The sequence below is a fragment of the Lottia gigantea genome (assembly GCF_000327385.1).
Source record: "Lottia gigantea unplaced genomic scaffold LOTGIsca_21, whole genome shotgun sequence".
Classification (NCBI taxonomy): domain Eukaryota; kingdom Metazoa; phylum Mollusca; class Gastropoda; family Lottiidae; genus Lottia; species Lottia gigantea.
The window spans coordinates 328402-341094 of record NW_008708458.1 but is presented as its reverse complement, the minus strand read 5'-3'; the positions used below and the strand labels follow the sequence as shown (position 1 = coordinate 341094).

At 30.4% G+C, this 12693-nt stretch overlaps 2 protein-coding genes across 2 annotated transcripts; one reads left to right on the top strand and one right to left on the bottom strand.

Moving 5' to 3' along the window:
- Nucleotides 1–2632: 2632 nt before the first annotated feature.
- On the bottom strand, nucleotides 2633–9128 carry LOTGIDRAFT_159569 (hypothetical protein; the record flags this gene model as incomplete). The annotated part of the gene is made up of 6 exons (XM_009054078.1): nucleotides 2633–4157; nucleotides 4614–4770; nucleotides 5170–5230; nucleotides 5634–5713; nucleotides 7678–7824; nucleotides 9035–9128. 6 exons carry the CDS (start codon nucleotides 9126–9128, stop codon nucleotides 2633–2635), a joined length of 2064 nt encoding a protein of 687 aa, XP_009052326.1.
- Nucleotides 9129–10092: 964 nt separating this feature from the next.
- LOTGIDRAFT_159568 (hypothetical protein) lies at nucleotides 10093–11766 on the top strand (the record flags this gene model as incomplete). The annotated part of the gene is made up of 4 exons (XM_009054077.1): nucleotides 10093–10105; nucleotides 10158–10344; nucleotides 10704–10813; nucleotides 11618–11766. 4 exons carry the CDS (start codon nucleotides 10093–10095, stop codon nucleotides 11764–11766), a joined length of 459 nt encoding a protein of 152 aa, XP_009052325.1.
- Nucleotides 11767–12693: the final 927 nt, after the last annotated feature.

Genomic DNA, 12693 nt, shown 5'->3' with positions numbered 1-12693 from the left:
CCTCTATAATTCTTAAATATTAAACTAATGATACAGAAGATGATTTGGCTTTTCTACAAATGAAAATTCCCTACATCAATATATTTTAAAATTGGTACATATTATCTTAAAGAAAAGGCACATTCCCAAAATGGCATTAAAGCACAAAATAAAACTTTTGTCACAACCAAACTATATCCATGGACATAAAATTTAATAAAATTTCTTGTTCCTCTTTAGACATCTTTCATCATAACTGCCGAAATTTGTTTCTGAATACATTCACGAAATCTCACTGGTCTTCGCTTCTATCATATCTCTGATATTCAAAACATATATTATAAGAAACAACATTAGTTTTTAAAAGATTTCAATGGAATATCAGGGGCAATAACTCAAGAAATGAAGTGATAAAATGGTAGGCGTGCTGGTTATATTATGAATATAATGAAAATATAATTTAATGTGTCGTTAACCTACGACACAGAATTAGAATAGAATAAAATATATACAAATTTCACAATATAGATATAATCATTTCAATATTTAAATATATTTCAAACACACATTAAAAGCAGTCTTAATATTTACATGTAAATCCATCAAAGTAAATAAAATTTATTGACTCAATATTCTAATTGTTGGTGATTCCATATTTCTAAGACAGATTCCACTTAGCCAACATATTAGATTTTGTTGGTGTAAGTATCAGCACTGAATAATAAATAAAAATGAAATGTGGGTATCTGAATATAAGTTACCACACTGTGCCCTCAGATCAAAGGATTTGTATACATTCAAATGTTTGAATTTTAATGGCCATTTCAAGGTTTCAGAAATGCTCAAGATTAACTACATTCAAAGCTTGCATTTTGAGAAAATATGACTTATTCTCATTTTTGTTTTAAATTTCTTCCAATGTGGCACATGTGCGATAAATTTCGAACTTTTATAGCAATGTAATAACAAAATAGATTCATGTGAAAAACATCTTACAAGAGCAATGAAAATTATGCAATAAGAAAATTCACTAACATTCAATAAATTTAGATCAATAACAAACAATACATTAACCATATCCAGTTACTTATTTACAAAATAGGGGGACGGTACATTGGTGACTTATTGAGGCAGTCTATTATTATCTTATGAATGATATGATTTTTGATGGTGCTTTAATGATTCCTGACAATACCATCTAATCTCATACTCTTATTCAAGTAATCTTGCAATGATGGAGATTCTTTTAAATATAATATGAAGTTTTTTCCTCTTAATATATATGGTATTCAAATAAACTTATCAATGGTGCTTCGACTTTTACTCTATATTAAACTACAGTATGAATGATTTTAGATTTGAGAAACATTGAAAATTAATTCACCTTTCTTAACTTGCTAGATCCAACAATATTATAATGATAATACCCGAATTGCCGGAGATTCTTTACCAAGTTACATCACAAGCATTATTCTGATAAATTTCTAATTTACCAAGTTTAATTTATTCAAAGAATTTTGAAATTTGAACATGTGAATTTCTCAGTTAAAAAATATGTTTTGATACAAAACAACCAACCAAAAGCACCAACAAATGAAAATATTACAATGGAGGAATGTAAATAAAAATGGTCCAAAACAATGATGATAGATCCACAAACATCTTTTAACAAATAAATAAATAAATAAATAACAAATGATTCAATTTACAAACAGCTTCACATTGAATATAAATACACTCCTGTACCCTTCAGTTCTTACATTGATGTTTTAAAATATATTAAAGTATCATTTTAGAGTCAATTTTCTGATATCCAATTATCATTTTAGTATCTGTCTGGTATTTATAATCATATCATATATCATGCACAATTATTCTTTGAAACAGTGATCTTATTTCAAGCTATCATAATAATTAAAATAATTCGACTTTTTTTGAGCAAAAAACCTGCTTCCCTTAACTTTTAAATGATTTTTGTGCCATGGATATAAAATTAATTACCCTGGTAAAATTTCTTTCCATTTTGCCTAAATTCTTAACAAGCACAGATATGCTCAAAAATAAGTCACTGAAAATATTGGGTACAGGAAAGAAGGACAATATCCTTTTCACATTTAGTTTAAACATAAATTATCATGATTATATAAACAATATCATCAGTATCAATATCAAGTGAAAAAGTATTATAATTTATATTTTTAGTTCATATGTAAAAATAAATCTAGTCTCTATTATAATATTATGCATTGTAAATTTTCAATTTCCCGAATCACAATTCTATCTTGAAATTGAGATCTGTAATCAGCCTAGGATTTGAAAAAACTCCAAGATCTGAGAAAGTTATTTATAAGCTGAATGGAATTCATATTTCATATTTTGAAACTTGATCATCTAATAACTGAACAATCTTATCCCAAGATATTACTGAAGTTTGAAAAGTAAAACTTGGTAAGGTGTCTGCACTTTGTGACAAGTTTCTTTTAAGATTTATCATCTCAAAATTTCAACAAAATATTATAGAATGAAGCTGTATTTTAATGAAAACAGTTTAAATGGAATGGATTTGAAAGAAATATTGGTGACAATGTGTCTATATTCACCGAAGACATTACTGAGCAAATGAAGTGAATTATGAAGTTTTAATTATGAAGTTCTAATTATATACTGGCATGAAGCTATCATTACTGGTTGTATTACCGTTACTGTTTGTGCCATTAGTAGTGGTCGGGAATTCAAATGATGTATCTGATGAATTGGGACTTTTATTCTGAACTTTGTGTTGTAATTTACGTAGCAGTTCTGATGCTGGCGTGCTTAATGCAAACCCTGATGGAAAGAAATTGAGTTCAGGCTTAATATCAGGATTTGTGTTAATATAAGGTTGATACCATGGTAACCCCGTAGAGGAAGCATCTTTACCTGGACTAAAATTTAATGATGCTTTACTCGATTCAGATTTCTTGGGTGTCTTTGAAGGGCTCGGTCCTTCTTCTGTATTTGATGTTGTGGAATTAATTTTTGATTCTTTAGCTGGCTGCTGTTCCCTCAGTTTCTTCTGACGTAATAAATGCCTCTCTTTGACTTTGTACTCAAGAGTAGAATGAGGCACACCATAATAACTGCCAGCTCTGTGAACACTCATTTCTCCACGTTGAACAGCTTTCACAGCCTCCATCAGTAGAGCACTGTTGTACTTCCTGTATTGGCCTCGCTTTGGTCTGGTCTTCTTCAAGGCATTAGCATTAGGTGGAGTTACCTCCTCCTTCTTATCTTTTCTGCTTCGTTTAGCAGGACTGTGGTTATTGGAATATTTTGAGCTAGGTATGGTCATCTGAGAAGAAATTTTATTACTGAAATGTGATCGTAAAGGACTAGAGACATCAGCTTCAGAACTACTGTCTGAACCATCACGAAATCTCATTTTTTCTGTGATGGTCTTCATAATGATATCTTTTAACGTTTCTCCAATTCTTCCTTCTTCGTAAACTTTACCATATAGTTTACTCTTCTCTGATAAATGATTATTATTATTATTGTTATTATGTGTAGGACTGGCACCTTTGTAGGACGGAATTCGGATATCTTTTTCATCAGCGCTAACCAATGATGACAAATAGGCTGCAGTTAAGGGTGAGGTGAAAGGATTGCCCAGGGCAAAACTTGTTGCGTTATCGCCATCTTTATTCTTTTTCGAGGCACTTTTTTGGCACTCCATTTCAAATCGTTGTTCCACCAATTTATGAATCAAATCTGACAATAATGGTAGTTTGAGTTCGTTAACGTGTGCAGGTTTTGTGGCGACATCAAATGTACCATCAATATTATGTTTCTGACGAACAATTTCAATTCTTCTCTGCATTTCCTCAGGTGAAATATCTTCTTTTTGAAAAGGGAGAACAAAAGGTAATGGCGGTAAAAAGGCAAAACTTCCTGCCTGCATTAAATCTGTTAATTTCATATTTTTCTCCAGCTCTTCAATCGAACTAGAATCTTCAGCATTTTGATCATCAATTTCCATTTTAAATATCTTATTTCTGAGAGTGGATCTAGGGATACCGTACAGTGTAGAGGCTCGTCTTGTACCCAATTTACCACTACGAATATCTCCAACAGCAGAAACTAAATCATCATCTGAATAAGCTCTCTTACCATTGGTCAATAATTCTTTCTTTGATTTCCTGCAAAATAAATTTGTAATACATGTGTCGTTTTATGTTATGTAATATTTTGTTTCTGACAATTGATTTACATTCCTTCAAAATACCATTGTCAAAATCATTCGGTATTTTTCTTTCTATGAAATATCAAAATAATGAACAACCAAAAAAAATGACATAAAAATGTAAATCTTGACACCGCATCATTTGTCATTGGATGACATCTGTGTGATCTAGTTTATAATCTTTATCTTTAGACTTGACTTGTTTCCACTGGATTTACTTTATCATCAACTTGAAAAATTTGAAAGAAGATATACTATTTTTATTTGTATTCTTACCAAGCTTAGGGAGAATTTTGCTGTGAGTTCCTATACTAGAAATATAAGAATAACTAAATCAGCATGTCCTGAGGCAGAGTTTTTAAAACCAGCCAGCAAAGAAGCAGACTTTATCAATACAAACATAGTAACTTACCCTGGTGGAATAGGGAGTTGTGGAACCTTGAGTTGTATTTGTGATTTATTATTATTATTCGAGCTATCCTCTATATCCTCCTCAGTGCTCTCTTTCTTAGCATGCTGTGTATAATACTGGGTACAGAATGGCAGCAAGTCTTGTAGGTAACGAAGATCTAAAATAAAAGTAGCTCATTTAATGTTTTTTAAATCCATATATAAACCTGTCAATTTTAGATCCTTTTAGGTGGCATCTTTCAAAGGGGCAAAATAACGATCTTAAAATCAGAGCCTTATTCTTGAAAAATTAACTTAAAATGATTCTAGTGTTCCAGTCATCTGATTGGTCAATCACTAAAATTGATTGTAAATTTAGTTTTGTTATCTAATCAGATTACTGTTTTTCTTAATTAGTAAAATTTGGAGAATAAAGCCCCTGATTTACAAAATAGAACTAGTGTTCTGTCTGAGAACTGAAAAAAATTATATACAGTCAAATTACTCATTTGAATGGTTAAAGAAGAATGAAGTATAAAAAAAAGTTTTTTTGATTTTTTTTTTTTGCTTCTACTTACTAGCATTATCTGGATCAATTCTACCCTTTTTAGCATCATCTGTTAGTTTGGTTACTATATCCTACAAAAAAAAATATTTTTCATGAAATATTTCAATTTATAGATAATAACCATTATCAAACAATATAAACAATTTGCATTAATTGATAGTTGAGTGATAAATAGAATCTCTCACTCTTGTTTATGTCACATGCCATAAGCAATTGTTCAAGAATCCTCTATTTCTTTACTCTTTAGTTCTTCAAAGAAAAACATATATTGATCATTTGCTTTGCATCTGCCATAAAGGCTCTTGATTTTAACAATTGCTACAACAACCCTGTTTTCAAAGATTTTCAAGATACCAGTATTCGTGAAAACAATTGTGTCTTTATCAAGCTATACAAGGTTTAAGGCAAGAACTTAGAAAATAGTGCGTTGTTTTATAAAATGGTTGTTTAAAGAGAGGTAATTAAATCACTTACAACTATAGAAGCTAACTTTGATTCACAATAAATACAATCTTTTTCTGGAGCAAAATCTTCTGGTGTTTCTCTCTCCAAAGCTGCAACATAAAAGGTCCAAAATTTAGACGAGTAGAGAAAATGCTAAGAAAATAAATGTAATATATCAAACCGAATAAAAAAAAAACATCTTGAAATTCAAACAACATACAATACAAAGACCATGGAACAAACACACATGAGTTTCAGTAGCTTCTGGTAAATAACTGAAATGGTGGGCACAGTGCAAAAACAAAAATATTGTTGTATGTATGTAATGGTATTCTATGTTATTTTTAGGTGATAACCAACAGATAATGACTGTTTACTACTCACACTATTAACTGCCACATACAAATTAAGCTGTGGATATTAATTTTGATTTCAAAACAAAATGAGATATCTTTCATGCAAATGTTAAGATTTTTCTTAAAATTCCTTTTAAATCTTAAAAAATGGATTTATTTCAATTTTTTGGGGACCTGGATTGGACCCTTTAAACAATTGTATATATTGTGGAATGACCATGGATCTACAACTATTTTGGAAAATGACATAATTTGTACTATGAATTTGTCTCTGAAGAACATCTGTGCCCTCAAAAGCAGCTTCCTAATGTGTCTCATTTTCTTATGTAATTAGATATAAATTGCATTGAAACAGACAATAAGATGAAAATAGACCCTGAAGATAAAAACAACAACTTGACTAAAGGTTAACTTCAGAACAATAATAACTCGCTCTTTTCAATTACCAATTAATTAGCTGACATTTCATGACTACTTTCTTAATTAATATCATATAGTCTCAATGCCATGTTTAAAATAATCCAAAAATATTGATATCTAATCAATGACTGCTAAGCATTCTAGTCTCTGGGCGTGTTGTATATTTTTTTGCCAATCTTATTCAATATATACAAGACATTGATGAAAGACAGTAATCATGCAAAGGACCCATATAAAAAATGCTTCAATATAAGAATAATTATATACTTGTATAACATATAATATTCAAAAGTCACATATTCTCTCTATGATGCATAACTTTGCTATACATTGTATATATATAATTTCTCTTCAGCCTGTCCAAAACTATTACATAATTCCATTGTGTTTCCTTTTAGTAGGTAAACCCTGTGTTTGGGACTGATTTTCAGACTGACCAATTGACATAGTTTTTTTTTATAATACTTTTGTGAATATAATATAAATATGTTTGTTTCGATTTGTTAAAATTCACCACCAAAAAAACATATTTGGATAAAGTGAACCACAGTCCTTTTGATAAGGGGGCATAATTAAACCATGATAAGGTTGTTTGCTCACAAAGCCTAAAATGCGGAGAATGTTAGTTTCCAACTTGTCAAAATTATGAACATGGACAATAATAAAATACGATATACAAATGAATAATGGAATAAAAATGCTAACATTCAAAGACAAATCTAAATCAATGAGAATCATGATGCCAAGAGGCAAGCCATCAAGGTCATACAAAAGGAAGTAAAATGCTATAAGCAATGAGTTAAAATCTATTTTCAATTTGTCCTTCAGTCCAATGGTTAATATGGTAATTAAATTAGTTAACACACATCACAATACTAGGCTATTTACGACTTAGAGTTTTCAATATAGCATCTCTATGAATTGGGAGCTAAAAATTTGTAACAAAATCTGTAACAATTGTACCACTTTTTAAGGTATATCTCAAAATATCTTAATAGTAAAATCATATCATATCTTGCATGAATTAAAAACAATACTTTTACTCTCGTTTTCGTCCAACACTTTGGATGAGATTTTGATTAATGGAATTGTCTTGCTTGCACAGATTTTTATTGACTACTGGGCTAACACAAGACAAGCATGTACATGGCTCATTCTTATAAATGTAAGCTCTTCTAGTAACTGTCTTTTCAACATGTTCGAAACAATTACGCCTTTCTAACATGTTTCTCTGTCTAGCGAGAGAACCTTGCATCAGAGAATGAGATGTCAAGTGAATTCTAATCCTTTTGTCTTACCTTTTGTTTTATCATGAAACTTGTGAATATTATAAGAGTATGGGCAAGAAATAATTGAATAATCAAAGAAAATCTTACCATTATAACAGTTGTTAATTGTCTCTGAAACTTTATTTCCACCGAAATGACCTGCTATGGCTTCATATGCTGAAATAAAATTTATTTATTATAATTTGATAAATATCAAAAAAATTCAGCTGTTAATATTTGGTTCCAGTAATATTGTTATAAGCATTTTCACGCAACAAGTCACCTACAAACAAAACTTTAAGGAAAATGATAAAAATTGGAATCATATATCTAAATTAGATAGGAGACTAACGAGCATTTTTATTCGGCAACCCTGAAAATCGTTTCTAAGAAATAAAATAAAATAAAATTTTTCAACAGAAAGAAAATATTATCAGTAGAATCTAAAAAAGCTTAAAAAATAAAGACATCAATGTGTGACGAAAGAAAAAGAGATTTTAAAACTATAACTCCAATGAAAAAATCAATAAAAATACAAATATGAATAAAATTTACAGGTAGATTTGCAAAATCCCTTTTTATAAATTTCAAATAGTTGTCCTTAATCTAATATTTACCCAAATACTCCAAAATACTGACAATACACCATCAACTAACAGCTGCTGATAATGCACAATAAAAAATTAATTTTGCCCAAATTTTGAGACAAAGAAAAAACTGTCAGGTATGGCTAGCCGAAGCTTCAACATCTGTGTCACCTTTGTTTGTGCTCAATATATTGGGTTCATGACCTATGCTCATTATAATAACCTGATCAGTGGAAAAGGTCAGCCTGAAATCTTAAAAACAAGTCGAGTTGGTGTATTTTTGACAGTATATTCCTTTATATTCAATATAATAAACTGATAAAATAACATCACAGTTTTATATGTAAATTAAAATATAAAAATTTCCAGTTGAAATATTTCAATTAATAATGAATTTGGTGGTAAAATGGCGGTTATGAAAATTGGTCAATACGTCATAGAAGAAACACAATATGCCAATTGGTAAATTTCTAATTAAACCGATCGATGTTCGGATGAAATCCCAGGTAAAGGAAAATACCCAAATAACTTTTAGAGAAGTTATTTCAAGAAAACTAAAATAGAGATTCAAAGTAAATTGTGAATGATGAATGAAATTGTGATAAACACCAAAAATTCGCCATGAAGGTTGATCGCTGTCGAAGGTGCAGAATTATCGATCCGTCTGCTAGCAGAGGAAAGAATGCCCGAATGTTGACGAAAATTTTGACAATTTTTAAACCGAATTTTCTAGCCTTCTACGTAACCGATTTTCGTCAAATTTTCACTAAATGAAAGAAATAAACGTTAGAAATATTTACCTATTAAGACTGGAACCTTTTTTCCCCAGGAAATTAGTTCTTTTCGGAATGATCTTCTTTCCTGAGCACACCTCGGGTTCCCGCAATCAACCATATTTGACCGTGCTTTGCTGTAAACGTCACGACAAGATGTGCTCAATATTCATGACGTTTTCTGTACAGGTGTGATTGGAGTAGATTGACAGTTATTCCAATTAATAAACAGGTGGTAATTAATCCTTTATCCTATTATGATTACCTTTGTCTTGATTGAAATTCTTACAACTGGGGAATATCTGATTGTATTAGCATACTTCTTGTACAACAAAGTTGTACTTAGTGTCACAATTTTGTATCGAATATAAGCGAATACAGTTATCCATTCATTTATACCGTTCGGTTTATTTTGATAATTTGTGTCATAAATAAAGAATTTCTGTTTAAAGTAACTGATCATAGACTCATAAAAAGCACTAGCTTAGGTCAAATGCAATGATTAATAATTCAAAGTGCTGATTGTCACAATTATGTATGAATATGAGTGAAAATGACAGTTATTCATTTAAAGTCTATGAGACATTTTTGGTTTATTTTGGTAATTTGTGTCATAAATGATAAATTTAATCATGATTAAATTGAACTGAGAACATAACTGAGAAAGTAAGGGCCTAGGTCTAAAGCAATTACTAATTTTGATGTGCTGATAAGTATAGTAAATTTAAGTTAAAATAGAAAAGTAGAATGGCCTGTAAAATGAAACTTATCATGGTGTAGTACCATATTTGTCCTGTGCAGGCCCTAACCAGTCCAATGTGCCAAGAGAGGTGGCCGCATTTGCATCAGGGGCAAAAGCTGATAGCTTCAATTGAGAATTTGTTCGATTTCTGGAAAGGGGGAGGGGGGGGGGGGGGGGTGTTGTGGGCAAATAAAACTAATTTATACAAATTTGTTTGTGATATTTGGCTTTGCTATTCATTCGATTTTACATGTGAAATTCTGCGTTCATCAATCAATAAGCAAGAAAAATCTACATTCAATCCTTTGATGAAGGCTGATTCACATAAAACAATCTGTGAAATATGATTGATAAAAGTAAGAAGATAGCATAGAAATATATCTTTGAACACTTGATGTTATTTTCTAGGCATAATAATGAGTACTGGAGTATATAATTATCCTGATGGCAGCATCTATACTGGAGAATGGAATCCACAAAATAAAAGACATGGATATGGTCATATGAAATTTACAGATGGGTCACAGTATTGGGGTAACTTTGAAAATGGTTTATGTTCTGGGTGTGGAATAATGAAGTTTAAGGATGGATCAAGGTAAACAATTCTTCAATTCCAGAGTCATTGTTAGGGTGATATGAGAATATAATTCTCATATAAAAACAAGGACCATGTGCTTTAAAATAAAGAAATAAGTAATGCAAATATTCTAATGGTTCTGGTACATCATCATCATCTGAAAGGAATAGCCAGTAACAAAATTTGTAATTTACATAACAATCACATTCCTCACGAGGTCATTTAGTTCAAGGCACTCAGTTATTGCCCTTGACTATCTCAAAATAGTAAATTTAGGGGAACTGTTTGTTATTATGGTTTTACTAGTGCATTTTACAGTTAGATAATAAACATTGTATTTATCTTTTTTAAAATTTCCTTTCTGTCAATTTTTACAGCTATGCAGGAGAGCTGAAAGCAGGAAAATTTGATGGATTTGGAATCTTTACCAGGTGTGATAATATGAAATTTGAGGGGGAGTTTAAAGAAGGAAAAATTTGGGGCTTAGGTAAGATCTTGAGTATTTCATTATTACCCGTAGACAACACAAATCAATTTCATCTCTTTATTGAGTGAATATATCATTTCTATGGCACAGAATGTCTCAAGCAAACCAAAAATTAATTTTTATCACATATTTGATTTTCGTAATAATACATATTTGTAAGGAGATGCAAAAGAAGATAATTATACGTGCCTGAAAATTCTAGTCAGAAACATCAGTCAATGGAGGAAACAATTTCACATTGGCGACGCCTGCCTCACTGGGGGTACAAATAGGGGGCAGAGTGAGGCAGTGGGGAGACAAATGATCAGGTTGAATTCAAAATGTGGCAACTCTGTGAAAGCGTCATAGTCTCAAGACTCATAATTAGGGCAATTGAATTAATTTTGTATTCTGACATATATTTTAGAGCTAAAATTTGAGTAGAAATAAAGTGGGGGTATAATTCTGGGTGCCCCCCTGTACCCTGTGGCGTCAATTTCACATGATAAACTTTGTCAGTTCTCACTGGATTAGACTAAACCTATATAATCAATCAAAGTTGTTTTGTGATCAATCATACTTTAATCTCAGAAACAGGAATTTTTTTAGCTAAGCCAATCAGTAAAGAGTTCACAGGTCACTGTCGAAATTTGTAGTATTTATAAAGGATTTAAGCGATTTTCGTACATTTCTAGTACTTCTGAAGACTATTTACATATATTCAATACCAATATCAATCGCCCAAAAATGGCGAACTTGTCTCTTTAAATAGTGTAAAATATGTTACTTAAAGAAGGGACTTAAGATTTGAATTCTATATTTCAGGTTTAGTATCATTTTCTAACAATACCCATGGTCTACCCAGAAATGAAGGATATTTTGAAGAGAACAAGATTATAAGAAGGGAGAAATGTTCGGGAATTATAGAAAAGTCAAGGATGGCAGCATCTAAAGCTAGATCTATTGCAGGATAAAATCAAAATATTGTTCCTTAGACTTTTATCAAAAGTAAATCTTTATCTATGATGGGATGGTATTATATCAGGGCCCTTATTCTTAAGTAATAATAGTAAATCAATAAGTTATATAATCATATTAATTTAAAAAAAAACTAAATCTTTAAGTCAATTTAGCATGTTTGTGTAGCTAATGTGGAGAGAAGGATGGACGAACACATTTCATGAGGGCATAAAAAATAGAAGGCAATATAGTCTTCTTGATTTTAAATGATTTTATTCGCCATTAACCTCATTGGTCTGTTATTCTGAAGCAAAAAAGTCCTAAAATCAGAAGTTTACCATGTTTAAGGTTTTGTATAAGCAATGAACTGTTGACTGGTCACATTTAAGATCAAGATTAACCATGTTACTTCCAGTGATATAGTTTTGCTCATTTTTTTTTATGCATATTCTGTTTTATGTATTATATTTTAGCAAATGTCTTTCATATGAAATATTTTTCCCTTTTCTCTAATTATATAATAAGGTAAAGGAATCAAAAAAGCACATTTCTATATTTTTTTTTGAAGAATTACTTTAGAAATGTTAAAATCTGACCATAAAAAATTAATCTGATCCAATCAGGTTCTTTGTGTGAATCAAATGAAATATTTAATTTTATAGGCAATGAGAGTCAAAGGTTATTAGTTATAAGGGATACTGAATTGGGGCTTTGACAATGTTGTAATTCTTTCAAAATATTGTAATTCCATCCAAGATATTGTAATAAATTAGTAATATTGTTATTCTTTCACAATATTGTCATTGTTGAATTTAATTCATGAAATTGTAATTCATTCATGATATTGTAATTTGTATCATTGTTATTCATTCATAATATTGAATTTCATTCATAATATTCTAATTCATTTATGATATTGAAATTTCATTCATAATATTCTA